This window comes from Ambystoma mexicanum, chromosome 10 (genome assembly GCF_040938575.1).
Source record: "Ambystoma mexicanum isolate Mex_15411 chromosome 10, UKY_AmexF1_1, whole genome shotgun sequence".
NCBI lineage: Eukaryota > Metazoa > Chordata > Amphibia > Caudata > Ambystomatidae > Ambystoma > Ambystoma mexicanum.
The window spans coordinates 1003790796-1003806137 of record NC_090932.1 but is presented as its reverse complement, the minus strand read 5'-3'; the positions used below and the strand labels follow the sequence as shown (position 1 = coordinate 1003806137).

The 15342-nt window shown below is 45.9% G+C and overlaps 1 protein-coding gene across 3 annotated transcripts in view; it reads right to left on the bottom strand.

Annotated features, from left to right (window-relative positions):
* CLCN2 (chloride voltage-gated channel 2) overlaps nucleotides 1–15342 on the bottom strand; it is a 1173779-nt gene that overhangs the window by 658579 nt on the left and 499858 nt on the right. For all 3 annotated transcript variants that reach the window (XM_069618787.1, XM_069618789.1, XM_069618788.1), the window contains exon 3: nucleotides 3506–3637. In XM_069618787.1, coding sequence (XP_069474888.1) covers nucleotides 3506–3637 — 132 coding nt within the window. The remainder of the gene's footprint in view (nucleotides 1–3505; nucleotides 3638–15342) is intronic.

Sequence of the window (15342 nt, the reverse complement as noted above, 5' to 3'; positions counted from 1 at the left end):
CAAGTGGCTGGGCAGTCAGGTGCTGGTAATTTTGTTAAACCCCATTCCCCAGGACTCCATGGGAATGGGGACACAGGAGCACCGGCACCGTTAACAACAGTGCTGCTGCTTCCTCGAGAACTCTGCGAGTGGGTGCCATCCTGCACGGCAAGTCTGACCCTGGCGGGCAGGTAGCACCCACACGCAGACTTGTACTGTGCGGGTCTGGAAACAACGGTGCTGGTATGCTTACCAGCACAGATGTAAGGGGGCCCAATATATTTTAAAGTATATATTTTACTCTTAGAAAACAAAACACTATTGGGGATGGGAATTACTTTATTACTCAGTAGAAGGTCATTTTACTCCCAAATTCGAATACGCCGGATGTAACATACTCCCGATGCCAAACACCTGAAACGATTGTTATTCATGCAATACATTCTCTACGTTCCGAATCTGCTCCAGCTGGCGGCTGGGCAGAGGCACATTTATGCTGTCAAATCTCTGAAGGTCAACACATTTACACGAACAACAAACGCTCCCGACTTTATTTACTCCGCCATAGTTTCGCATATAGATGAAAAGGTATTGCACGTAAAAACAATAAAACAATAGGAATAAACAATAGGAATAAAAACAATAGGAGTTGATGACATTAATTGCAAACAAATCAAAGTTGAACTCTTTTTGCTAAATTGCTACCAAATTTATTTGTCAGCAACAAATAGAAAAACAGTAAGTTATTTTAAAAGAAATGCGATTTGCGTGCAGGGGAATGCTACCATTTGCATGCCGTTGGGTGCCCTGCATGCCATTTTCAGCAAAATTGTCTGTACGCTTCAAGCTTTCTCTGCGTTTTGCAAAAATATGAATGCTGCCTGTGAAATACATTTTGTGAGCCTGTTTATTAATAGATGCCTTTGGAATCCGCCAGCTATGTAACATTTGGATTCCTAGCAATTCAGCAGGTGCAAATGCAAGGTGGATTCCATTGGTTTTACACCTGCATTAAAATCTCACGCAGTTGTAAAATCGGGTGCTCTTCCAAGACGAAGGAGGAAAGCAAACTCTGCTTACTGGCCCTTCAAAGCCTTGGAAGGGCCTGAAAATGGCTCACGTGTTAAATCGAGGCATAAGCACACTTTTATGCCTCCACCTAATGCACCACTCTACCTAAAATAACCCCCTAGTAGTCTGCAAAGGAACAACCACTAAACACAATGTTCATTGTTAACAAGTGAAATTAACCTGTTCGGTTTATCCAAAGCAATATTGCCTAATTCGCACTGGTGTGTTTTCCCGAAGCCGACCCTCAGCATCCACCCAGTTACCCTTTCTTCCTGCCATGTACACCTTCTCAAACTGCCCTAAAGAAACCATGGATTGCAACAAATCAACGCCTGGGAATATTGGGTGCCGATCACCTGTGCAGGTACACATCCTTACAGTGTAGTGATAGTTTGATGAATGCGTGACATTCATTGAAAGGGATTTATCTAATCTCGAGACATTATTTTTAGAGTTGGGCGAGGCCTGGGCCGGCACGGGTTCCAATGGAAGCTCCAGCCTGATCCTCCTTTCAGGCTGGTACCCCTGGATGCCACCGGCCACACAATGGCTGCCCAGTGCACAGGGCAACACAAAAATAAATTGGCATTAGTTCCATTTTGCCTGTGCAGCGCGGGCAAAATGGAAAGAAATACCCATATATGAAAAAAATAAACACAAACCAGATGGCGGCATGGATGCCGAGAGGGCACCAGTGCAGCATTATTTTTTTTTTACAGTTGACTATTTCTTTCCACTTTGCCTGCACCGCGCAGCCAAAATTGAAAGAAATGCCAATTATTTTCCCACATTTGACCATTTCTTTTCATTTTGCATGCACCGTGCAACCAAAATGGAAAGAAATGGCCATGTATGAAAAGAAAGAGCGCAGCCCTGATGGTGTCTCGCCAGGGCCACGTTGAATTGTTTTCCTTTTTCTGGCGGAGCCAGGGATTTCATGGGCTCGTGCCGTGGTGGACTCCTAGAGCCAGGCCTGATCCCCAGGCTCAGTCCTATCCATGAAATATCTGGCTGCCCCAGCTCGAATTATTTTGTGTAGTCTCGAATTATTTTGTGTAGTCTTGATTATGGGTTGATATTTTCACTGTGTACCATTGAATCAGTGTCTATGCTTCACGACTGGGACGTATCGTCGAGCGAGGCTAGATTGATCAATTTCTCTTATGATGCGAGTCGATGCAGCGATCGCAGCTCACACGATCACCGAAGAGGAAGCATTGAAAGAGCCAGTGGTGACACTGGGCCAATTTAACCTCGGGAGGATAGCTCAGGGGTTGACATGCTTGCCTTGGAAGCAAGACGACACAGAGCAACACAGGTTCGATCCCCGGTTCCGCCCTTAGAAACCTCTGGGTATTAAGCGCATTATAAATAACCAATTACAAAGACCCGGTCGCCAGGATCAAGAAAATGCTCATTCATCAGCTCCATGTGGTGCATAACAGAGACTTCAACCCCACATGTGGGATCCGACAAAGTGGCGTATTGTCCCCGCCTTCGGTGAGCTACATTGCCTCTCCGTGGCTCACCGAATTCCACTCATACTAGAATTGCTTGCACAGGGAGGCATTTACTGTTGAACTCTATACCTACAAGCGACTGGCAGTCTATTATCATGCCTTATGCTCAACTCAAAGAGCGATGCTTTCATTGCCTGGAGCTCACTGCACATGAGTGGGCAGCAGATCTTTTTATAATTGTGGCTCCGGAGAGAGAATTGAATGCTTGCGGAGGCATGAAGAGTAACACTGCTAGGGGCTGGAACAATTTTGCATCTGTCATCACAAGGGAGACAAACTATATCTTTGCAAATGTGCAAAAACCGCTGTGGTTACCCAATTTGGTGTTTTTTTGTTTTTTGTTTTCTGGATAAATAAGACGTATTCATAAACAGTGATTTTTATCACTTGCTTTAACACTATATGTGATGCAGATGAATTATTGAAGTAGGAGTAGTTTACTCCTGATTTTTTGAAGTTGGGAGTAAAAGGATTTTTTAGGGAGTAAAAAAGAAAGTCCCATTCCCGATGGGAGTATTTTATGAGCGAGCAAACATATGTTTTAACTGTAAAACAGAAACGTTTTGTAATAAATATTTCTTTGCAGCTAGTTATTCGTGCACATTAAAAGATACATTTTTACCTCTTCAGATCAGGCAGTAATAATAATATCGTTTTTTTCCTGTGGCTCTGGGTGTACCGAAGGGCCAAACATATCCATGGAGTTGTGTGTGAAACCAGGGGATAAGGCTTCTTTGTGTCTGTCGTCTATATTTGTTGGGAGTATTTTTACTCCCTTTTTTTATTTTTGGAGTATTTGCCTGTTTTTAGGGAATAAATGTGACCGATACACCCGTTATCTGTAGGGCTGACTATATGAATATCATGGAGTCATTGAATTAGACCCGAGATAAACCTTGCTCTCCCCACCCTATTGCCCACTGCAGTGATGTCACCTTGTAAACACGTAGCTATGGCAAAATCCATGACCCAGCTCACTAGGGCCATCAGCAGACCCAGAAGAATCAGGAATATCCAGTCTTCACCGACTCTGGAGATCAAGAACTTCTGGCACCGGACAACACAAACTGAAAGAAGAAATAAAACACACAATTAGACAGTGAAAAGAAAAAGAGCAAACCCACACAACAAAGACTACAGCAACAACAATGGAATCATTATTCACACATACAGAGAAAAAACAACAGCACACAGCATGAAACTACAGTTAAAAGAAAGAACACACATCATATACCAAACAATAACCCAAAACGTCTGCAGGCAAAAATCTGAAAAACTGTCATACAACAGAGAATTACATTTACAAGAGACTAGAGAACTAAACTGCAACAGCTATGAAAGCTACATGAGAAAACAGATCAAGCACAAACAATCCCAGAATGTACAGTTATGACACAAGTGCATGCGTAAACGGCAACCCTTTCTAAAATCACACCTACAAAAGAAATGAAAATGCATCAAACAACGCAACAACCACAGAAGAGACAGAAGATGCATCTACAAAATTGAAACAACTCCACAAAACACCCACAGCGCCCACAGAAAACATACCATTAAGAGTATACGTTTCACAGTCAAAGATCAACAAAACTTCCAGGAGAGACAACAAATAGTCAAAAAGACAGGAAGAAGCAAAACAACAGCAAATGGGACAGTACATACATGGACACTAAACAAGAAAAAAATAACGGACTCTACAACAGCATTGGAAAAGAAACACGCAATTCAACGACACAGGAACTATACCTAAAGCAAACCACAGGAACTGCAGATAACATTGAAAAAATACACTCAGCAAGAACTATTAAAACATCAAAAGAGGAAAGCATTACATAGCAAGCCATTAGCAGAAAGATAAAATGTATGTCATCATGGGAAAACGCCATTCACAAAGCAACAGAGTCTAAACCACAGATCCACCATGGACAACACATTGGCCATTCCACATTTCATTTTCTAAAAACATTTTCTAAAACCACACCAAAAAAACACAAAGCCACAAAAGTTCATAGGTGATCCTTTATTACAGTATTATCACCAATGAAATCAAACCACCCCCCCTTACTTTACACTGCAAAAAATAGTAGTGCAGCATGAGGTTTTCAAGGCACTCCCTAGAGTAACCATACACATCTAGGTACACGGGTAGCCCTGGGAGAAAGGTGGTGGGGTGCACGGTAACAGAAACTACTCCTAAACATTCAATGAGTGCTTACCAACAATACACAAATTATAATCAAAGAAAAGGCAATAGGACTAAAATATATACAGCATATTAGGAAAAGGGAAAAAAAGTTAGGCTCCACGCTAAACACGACATATGTAATCCGAGGACTCAAGGAGGGAAAGGGCAGTATCATGTCCAACAAAACTGTCGACTCAGCATTAAGTCTCAGCGCCGAGAACTAGAATCCCAAAGGAGCCCACGTGGACAGACGTCCCCTCTAAAAAGTGAAGTCACTCAGTGGAAATCAAGCAAGTTGTAGGATACAAGCCATAACAACAGTCTTGGAGTGTGGTGGGTGTTGTGAGTGCAGCCTCTCGTCCTGTAAGTGCCCTTTAAGGACACACGCTACTCAAGAGAAAAAGGAGGAGCTAGAGGAGGAAGGAGTTAGTCTCTGTGTCCGCCCTTTCCCTGAACTTGATCCGGGTGCAACAACTGGCGACGAGGGAAACGAGCCATTGTTCCCGTCCCGCTTTGACCACTGTAGCATCCTGTCAGACTACGAGGGTAGCATCCTGAGTGCCGCATCCGTAGATGTGTCCAGCTGGAGAGCATCCAGTGTCCTGCCATGCGTCCTGGACCATTTGCTGACTCAGTAGCGCGATCTTCCTCGGCGTTCCTACTGCAGTGGTATCCTCTCTCCAATCCAGCCTGGAGCGCTGTGACCCACAGCGAGCACACAACAGAGCAGGCCCGGCTGTTTGTCGATTCCCCGAGCCTGGTGACAGGCCTACACGTGAGCGCGCCTCCCATGGGGTGCGCGTGTGGGGAGGCCTGAGGAACACACACCCATAGCTGCAATTGTGAGGAGAGAGCCACAAGGAACATCATGCCCACATGTATAATTGAAGTCTGGACCCACAGAGTCAGGACTTGAACATGGGGCACCATATCCACATGCTGAAGGAAAGACTGCACTGAGGAAGGAGAGGGCATGTTCTGCAGTAACATTTAGACTGACAAAATAGAGTTACACTATGAAGGCCCAAGAGCAGCCACTCACCACTAGTGATATTCATATGCCCAGAGAGATCTCACCACCACCACCTACACGCTGGTCTGTGGCACAGGGCAGCACAGCAGACATAGTAGAAACATTGGAGGACCACCCGTGTGACCACTGACGAGGGTAGTCATCCCGAGGAGCACTGCACTTGAAGGGAAGGTGCACTCCAGGAGTGCTGTGTGGTTTTGTAAAGGGCCACCGTGGAGGGCGAGGTGGATGACCAGGGAGCACCACAACAGAGCAGCACAAAAGTGGCCTTTTTGAGAAAGCTGTGCCTGTTACCTTACAACCTCAACAAGACAAAGGACCACGATGGACCGAATGTGTCGAAGACTTGGACGACTTCATAAGAACGGCTGGGGAAGAGAAGTCACCGGTCCTGAAGGACATCTTCATGAACCTCGCTGGGAAAGAAATTAAATGCATCATCAAGACAATCTTGGCAAGGGAGAGTACCACCTATGATGATCTCTTGATGGCACTAAACATAAAGCTTGTGATACAACCCAATAGAAACCACGAGAGGTATGTCTTCAATGAATGTCTGCAATCCCTCCCTCCATGAGACTGTGGAGGAATTCTTCACTACTTCGGCAGAAGCTGGTCCACTGCCAGTTCTATAACTATTCGGAATGCAGGGCTGTCCGGCTTTCCGTCATAGAGAGCTGTGTGTTGTCAGCACTCTGGAAGCAGCTCTTGAAGAAGCCACTAACCATCAATGAGGTCAGCAATGGCGAGAGACCACGAAAGAGTTGAGATACAGGCGACTGCCATGGAGACGCCCAAGAAGAAAGCTGAGAAGGAGGAGCCCTCTCAGCAACCAGGGACATGGAAAGGGGACCTGGTCACAACACAGTCACATTTAGAGGCCCACAGAGGAACGGATACATCATGCAGGCACGGACGGGTCCTCGCCTGCAAAGACTAGGCTTTCGTTGTGGGCAGGCGTTCCCACATACTGGAATGTGCCTGGCACTCCCAAAAGATGTTTGAAATGTGGCAGGGAAGGAAATGTTCACACCGTCTGTTGAGGAGGGAGGCTGTTCCCGACCGGACGGCAACCACAAAAGATGACAATGGGCTGGCAGCCACCAGCCAGACGAAATCTTCAACAGCAGTGGAGACCACCATAATTCTACCTACAGATGCCGAGGAGAATGATAAGGGCCGTGGACTTAGGTCCGGACTACGGGGAGCCCCAAGGCAAAGAGCGGCTGCTACAGGCAGGATACTACCCAGAACAGTACGAATGCCCTGGAGACGTATACCATTAATACAACAAATAGCCACAGGAGCTATACCAGGAATATATTGGCGAGTTTGTCAATTTAATACATGGCAAGCAAGAAGGGGCTGATGCCCACGAAGGTGATGGTCAAAATGGGAGAGGCAACACACTGTTTCCTGATAGAGACAGGCGCCACCATAAATATAATAGGTGAGCAAAATTCTTACAAATCAGGGGACAGGAGAGCTTTGACTCAGTCAAAAGTGAAAATCTTGCAGTGGGGAGCAAACATACTGGTACCATCACTTGGGCAGTTCCAGAGGATGCTCTCACACAATGGAAAGACAACCGACACCACCATTCACATAATTGGGAGCCCCGTCAGTGGAAGGTGTCTGCTCAGCTACCGGACAACGAAGGCGCTTGGGTTGATCGATATCCACTATCAAGAAAAATAGGTGGTCCAGTGTAGTGCAGACCCAGCCAGAATGCAAAGCATCGCCCACATGACCGGAGCGACGATTAAACAGGAGATTAAACAAGTGTTTCCAATGCTATTTCAGGGGCTGATGAAGTTTAAAATACACTGTAGTGCAGCTGCACATCAATGAGAAAATTAGCCCTATCCCACAGCAACCCTCAAGGATAGGTCTTCACATGCAGGACGCAGTATCCCAAGAACTACAACAGTTGATGGACAATGGCATAATTGAGAGGGTGACAGGTCCAACACTCTGGATCTCACCCCTGGTCATGGTGCAAAAGGAAGGAAATAAGATAATAATATGCATCGATATAAGAGTGGCCCACATTGCAACACAGAGAGAGAGAGACCCGGGTCCTAAAATTGAAGACATGATTTTCCAACTAAATCCCACCACCAAGTTCTCCAAACTGGACCTCAACCAGGGGTATCATTAGCTGGAATTACACCCTGAGCCGAGGATCAACACGGCTTTCTGTACCCATGATGGGCTGTTTCATTACAAATGCCCCAATCTTGGGATCTCATCGGCCGCAGAAATATTTCAAGAAGACACCAGGCAGCTGCTGATCCACGCGAGGTTGGCATTTAATTACTACGACAACATTCTGATACATTGAGCATCCTAGGAAGAGCACGATCGGGCCTCATGGCTGGCTGTGACATCCTGAGCAGAGCACAGCTTACGTTGAACTATGACAAGTGCAACATTAACAAGGACACATTGTGATTCTATGGCTACATTTTCTCCTGCCAGGGAATTCAACAGGACCTAGAAAAGGTACAAAACATCAGCGACTCCCAGCACCAACTAAAGTGGCAGACGTCAGGTCATTCTTAGGGATGTCCAGATACTGTTCAAGGTACCTTGTGAGATACAGCATAACCACTGAACCACTACAGAGACTGCTGCGGAAGAAAGAGCCGTTCCATTGGTCACAAGAATGCCAAAGAGCATTTGACACCATCAAGGTGGAGCTGGTGAGTTAACCCACCTAGCATACTTCAACCCAGCCTGGCACAGAGAAATGGTGGTCGTTGCGAGCCCCGTGGGTCTGGGGGGCCATTTCCGACGAATTTGAACAACCAGAGTGACTGGCAAGTTTTGTTGTGGCCTACAGCAGCCATGCACTGTCCCAGACAGAGGGTGCATACCTACAGGCAGGCAGAGAATACTGGGCATGCAAATACTTCCACCACTTTGTGATAGGGAAGAATTTCACATCATCATCCAAAGACCAGGAGGGGATAACAACCCAGCCAACTATATCTCACACAAGTTTGAGGAAACAGTCCCGGAGAGAGGGGGATGCAGAGTATCTCTGCTATGTCACGGAGCGTGCCATGCCACCGGCACTGACGATGAAAGAGTTAGCACAGGCATCACATGCCACTTGCCATGGCCATGGAACTGACCAGCACCAACAAGTGGAAGGACGATAAGCGTCAGCTACTACGACATAGGGGTTCCGACAAGCAAGAGATGGAACAGATGGTAAAGTCAGCACAGAACTAGCCATGTCCGAACAAGGGATACTACTGAGAGGATGTTGCCTGCTCATAGCATCCTCCCATCATCAGGAGCCTGATGCTGCTGGCACATGAAGGACACAGGGGGTGGAGGCCACCAAGAAGATGCCCAGACAGACTGTATGGTTCCCATTCATGGGCAACATGGTGGAGGAGGTGGTCAAGAAATGCTTCCTGTGCCAAGAGTGATTTGCCACTCCCACTCCAAGTGACTGAGATTCCCGAGAGGGTATGGTACAGGACCGTAATGGACCTTTATTTTGATTTTTTTTCTTGATTTAACTGTGTTTTACCAGTTTTTACAAGAATACATTTGGCTACGGTCCATAATGGACCTTAATGGGCCGCTGCAGACAGGAGACTTTTTGCTGGTCATCATAGATGAGCTCTCAAGGTTTCCTTTTGTAAAGAGGACCGCTTGCACAGAAGGAGTGAAGCTGACACAGGCAGGAGAGGTGGAGGTCATGGAAGCAGATTTACGAGAGAGATGCCATGGGGAAGGAACTGGCCAAAGAGCGGTGATGAAGTTCTGGTTAAAGAGAGGGTACAAAGAAAGACTGACTCATGATACGACAGCACACCCAGAAGTGACAGAAGTAAAAGGGACAATGGTTACTACCAACAATGGAAAGAAGGAAGTGGCCAGGAATGTGTTTTTCTTCAAATAACTCATACCCAGCGGGGGGAGAGCATCGGACCAAGAACCTACCGGGATGCAGGACACCCAAGAGACGACAAGCGATGAAGAAGGAGCCGCACAGCTGGTGGGGGTAGGCCACCCAGAAACGGAGAGTGAGAGAGGTGACTGGCTGAGATGAACCATCAAGAGGCCAAGCAGGCTCATTGAGGAGATGTGAGATGGATGCAAGGAGGGGTGTGGGGGAGATGTAGTTAGGACACCTTCTCGTCCTGTAAGTGTCCTTTAAGGACACACACTGCTCAGGAGGAAGAGAAGGTGCTAGAGGAGGAAGGAGTTAGTTAATAAAGAAAATGTGAAGAGTAAACCACACCTCTGTGTCCTCCTTTCCCCGAACTTCAACCGGGTGTAACAGTGAGGCTTTATTGTGTGCCTATTTGAACTCCCCACTTCATCACCTGTGCCATTAAAGACAACCAATCAAGATAGAGTTCAATGGTTTATTTAGAATTGTGCCAAAATATACAGTGACCAGATGTCTCTCAAATCTCTTGCTAAAAGAGTCCGAATAATACCGGCAAAATAAAAATACTAGGAGTGTCAGGATAATAGCAACAGCTTAACATGTCTGCCAATACTGTAAGGAATCAGCCCCCAGGTTCTCTTAACCAAAGTATCAAAAAGAATAGACCTTTCCCTCTTAATCCAAAGGGGTTTCTTCATATCAATGGCCAGGGTTATTAAAGTCCAATAGATATCCCAAACTGTGGTAATCAAAATCCCTTAAATTAAACAAAATGCTCTCTTGTGTCAAAACCAAAGTATCTTACATGATCTTGAATGAAGTATCTTAAGGTGGCTGTCTTATCTTCTCCTCTTGCACACATAAGGAGGGTGGATTTCTCCTCTGGAACTCTTCACCATGCTGAAAATAGTCTTCTGACACGGTCCCAATGCTCAAAGGCACAGAGGTGTTTTGATGACATGCCAGACCTTTGTCGCATTGGTCTCTTTCTCTGCCTTATCTTGGATTCCTGCTCGTTGGAAAGTCTTGTACAACACAAAAAAGGCTTCAGTCAGAGTCCTTTGAATGAGCGTTCCTGCAACGCCTGACCATTCTGCTTCTGAACCTTTTACTAGGATTTCTTTAAGGTTCAATTACACAAGTTCTTTGTTCAACAAGGTTGATGCCTGCAACCTTGGGCTCAGCACTGTTCGGGTTTACTATTGGTCTTCTCTGATTTACCAGCTGTGCTGAACTGTTGGAGTTTCTTGTCTTGGGATTCAAGGAAGGCACCATGGCGGCAAGCACTTCTCCCCACTTTGATTATCAGCGCAGGAGGGCCCTGTGTGTTGCTGACACCTGTCACACCACACCCCAGCTGGATTTCCTGGTCATATGCTTTCCCTTTCGGAGGCTTTGGGGGTCTGAGTTGTAAAGGGCAAGGGCAATTCCCTCTTTGTCGTCCCTCCAGGTCTCTCCGCCTTTCTCCTCCACTTGAACTGCCGGTCCGGAATAGCTGCTTCCTTGTGCTTTCGGCCTTGTTCGAAGTGTGCTTTTGTGCTCCACCTTTTATCCCTGAGGGGAAGGGAAAAGGCCATCAGGCGTGCATAGTTATATTAATTGTCTGACTCTGCCTAATGACCCTTGTATTGGGACATGTCAGGTAAACGGCCCTGGTGTTGGTCTATTGTCTGTCTTGGTGTAGGAAAGTGTTTGTGTTAGAAAAGGGGGGTGGGTAGAACTTCTGAGCATCCTACGAGGTAGGTTGGGGAAAAGGCGTTATAAGGAAAGGGGTACCATGTCCCACCCGTCGGTGTCCCACTTCCACTCCCTGAGCATACCCATCCAGATGATCCTTCCGCACTGGCCCACCTCTAGGAACTGGATCCAATACCATACCGATAGCCATGTCCTGGCCACCTGGATGACAGTTTCCCGGGGACTAGCAAGTGAGACACTGTCTGGTTTTTCACACTACCCACAAGGACTCTCTTCCGCTCTTTTGGTAAAGCTCAAAGTCTCCTTCTGTTCCACTCACAGTTCTCCATAGATTGTATCACTTATGTCTCCCTTCTCAATGCTCCCAAGTACTCTAATATGTGTTGCCCATATGTTTCAGCTCTTACTTCTGTTCTGCCCTCTCATCCTCTTTCCAGATGTTATTCCTCGATTCTCCACCTGCAAGCTGGTGCCCTTCTTACCAGGCTTCCAGAGTGTGTCTGTGTGTCTCTGTCTCCGTCTGTCTCTGTGTGTCTCTCTCTCTCTCTCTCTCTCCCTCTCCTTTGAAAGGTCTGCTCCTACGTTTTCACATTCCCCTCTACCACCCAGATGGAACGCCTTCTTTTCCTCACCAAGGTGGCAGCCTTCTAGGCACTGCCGCTCAACACAATCCAGTAACTCCAGATTCTTCCATGCTTCTACAACAATTCTTCTCACCAGGGCTTTCACCCTGCAGCACTTTGCCACTGCAATAAGTGGCCCCTTTCTGTTGCAGGTTTCCCTGGTGTCTGCTGCACCCTTCTGGTTATCTGCCTTCTGGAATGCCCATTTGCTGCCACATCTCCTGCCTGGTGTCTCTCAGGTTCTACCTTCCTCTGCGTTCTTCCCAGAATTGAACTCTTCTTGTGAGTAAGACCCTCTGTTTACGGTCTCTCTCACACTCCAACCTTCTTGCTGGTAGTTCTTCAAGTGATTCACGAAGGCTGCTTGGGCTGGCTGCCTTCCTTTTATCTGGGGCCTGCTTTTTCATTGGGCTGGGCTTCAAGGGAATACATTGCACCAGGCTGAATGGGGCTGTGCTGATCCCTGATTAGGCCATGTGCTCCTGGTTAGGTTGTCTCTCAGGGGGCCGGCCTGAAGCTATAAGGGCCAGCTGCCATGTTGGATTTCAGACTTTACACAGCTGCATGTGTGCTTTTATCCCCCTTCCTTGAGATATCTGAGACTGCCTGCTGCTTCCCGTCTGTTCTAGTAAGTCCAGACAAAGTATTTGCTCTACATACAAAAAAAACCTTCAATGAGCCTGTTGAAATGCCGGTTACATTTGTACGCTCCAACAAGGTTTCAGGAAGTGGACATTGTAACATGTTTTGTCCCTTGAAATGTACCAAAGCGGAAGAACAATGGTTGATACTTTTTAACTATGCATGAGGCACGCGTTCATTTTCTTTCTGCCAGCAGAAGGAGAAACCGATACACAGTATTCCATTGGGTCATGCAGTCCTTTGTTTTCCTTGACAGAGGAGCTGTGGGATACAAAGTAACAAAGCCATTGTTTCAGTTGAAAGAATGTTTTTTTTTTTTAGTTTAAAGGGACCCCAGACTCTTTTCCATGGTAAGATGGTGGGTCCGAATACAGGGAGCTTACCCCTTCTAGCCACCATAGGCTTTGCATGCAATGCTGTTTTCTGGACCGTGGGTACCTGGGTCTCCCCAGTGGGGACTGGTAAGGGGACACTAACAGACACCCACCAACAGAAGGGCTACCACACTACAGGGATAGTTTCAAAAACCTTTTAAGCAACAGTTCACACTTTTGGGCCTCAAAATAGGGGTGGGGTTCACCAAAAAAGAGAATGATTGACATCAAAGAACAAAAGATCTCCCCATCTCCATGCAAACTAAAAGAGCTTTACCTAAGTACACGAACATAGCCAAATATGATATGATAGGTTATTTATAACGCGCTTAATACCCAGAGGTTTCGAAGCACAGACCCGGGGATCGTCTTGTTTTCAACAAAAGCATGTTGCCCCTGAGCTATCCTCCCGAGACAAAAAAGAACTTTCTTTTCTACACCTAGGAAAACACAGTGTTAGAACTGCATACAGTGAACAAACATTAAGTGTGTTTCTGTGCTGCTGCTTCGTTATTTGCTGATCTGATTAAGATGTCAAACGTTTACCTGGAATACATTTTATTATAGACTATCCACGTATAATTGCGCTTGGCAGGCAAGTGATTTCAAGCACACACCACTCGATGTTATTCTGGCTGAAGTCTGAAATGGAGTGTGGGTAAGAATTTAGCGCCAGGCTGAGGAAACATTTGGGCATGCAGAGTTGTGAAGCCCACACCATTCCATACATTAATACCGTCTTCTACGAACCTCAATTGGTGCTGGCAATTTGTATGCAACACAGTCCCACCAGGGCTCGAACAATGATCCTTTGTACAGTTATATGAAAGACACAGCCCTCGTCTTTATCCTCCCATTGCCTGTTTCCGCTCATGTGGATATGTTTTTAGCTCCTGCAAGTTTGTCCTCAATATGTGGAGGTGTTTGCTTTCACAGAACCCAAATAAAAAGGTTCCAGCCAAGATGATGTAGGCCTGTAACAACGTTCCATTACCCGAAATGTCAGGTGAATCATACAGATCAAATTTAAGACATACATTTTGAACGTTTTTTTTCAAAGTTTGATCTCATGTTTAAAACCGGACACATGCCTGGAGCTCCTATTCTGTTTCAGGCTGCTTTCAGAGAGGTAGGATGTTGCTCCTTGGGTAGGCATAGGACGCTTAAAGAAGAGTTAATAAACTGGTGTCTAGGCAAAGGGTATGGAGATGCAGATAGTTACTGCGGACCCAATCAGAGAGATCTAAGGTTGTTTTTTCATTGAATAATTTGATCTGGGTGAACACCGCAAGTGTCTTCACCCCAAGTTCGGACAGGCAAGTGACAAATCAGTCAGTGTGCATCTCCTGAAGCAAGTGGACAGGACATGAGCCATTGGGTGGCACCTGTAAGGAGGAGTGGGATGAGCAGGGAATCCCCGAGGGCTGCTTGTGGGAAAGAGACACCCACAGGACCTGTGCTGGACAAAAGCAGCCGAGATTCAGGGAGGTGGGTGGCACCAGTACTTGAGTGCACAACACATTTTGTCAAATAAAGTATATTGTGCCTCCTATTACAATGAATATATGTATATTGGCCTACACCAAGCTGCTTGTAAGTCACTTGCGAAGAAATCCGTGTTGCAAGGTCCTGACCTTAAAATCAATGTAAGCTGCCATTTTAGGTCAATCTGCCATTTTAGGTTCGCTTTGTAAAGTCATCCTGTGATGTAAAATGTTGGACGATGTCATTCCAAAATACAACATGGCCGTCTTGACCTCTGCATGTAGCTAATATGTAACTTGCCTGCAGGCCACTTGTTGAGGTCGTGAACTGAGACCTTGTCCTTCGTTGACCTGGGTGTAAAGGATTACTTGTGCAATGAAACTAAACCACAAGCATATGTTAAGAACAATGTATTCAAATACTGAACATAGAACACTTGTTTAACTACATTGTATTAATGTTTGAGAAGACCTGCATGGGAAATCCCAGAACACACAGTTGCCGTGTAGGCTTGTTGATATATGTATTAAAAGCAAACCAGTCACATGTGAATATATAAGAATTCGGCATGAACCCTAGATCAGTAATGTATTAGAGGAATATTAACCCAAAATAGGGTTGGACATCGTGTTCGCAAATAGTATAAAAGAGCAATTAATTTTAATGTACAGCGGCTCTCACTGGATACACCGAACCACGCTGGAGTTCGCTGTGTTGCACTGAGGGCCGATAGCTATCTGATTTTGTTCTGTTCTTTGTAACTGAATTCAGTATAAATTAAAATACTTTGTATGTTCCTTTGTAACCCATGTCCGG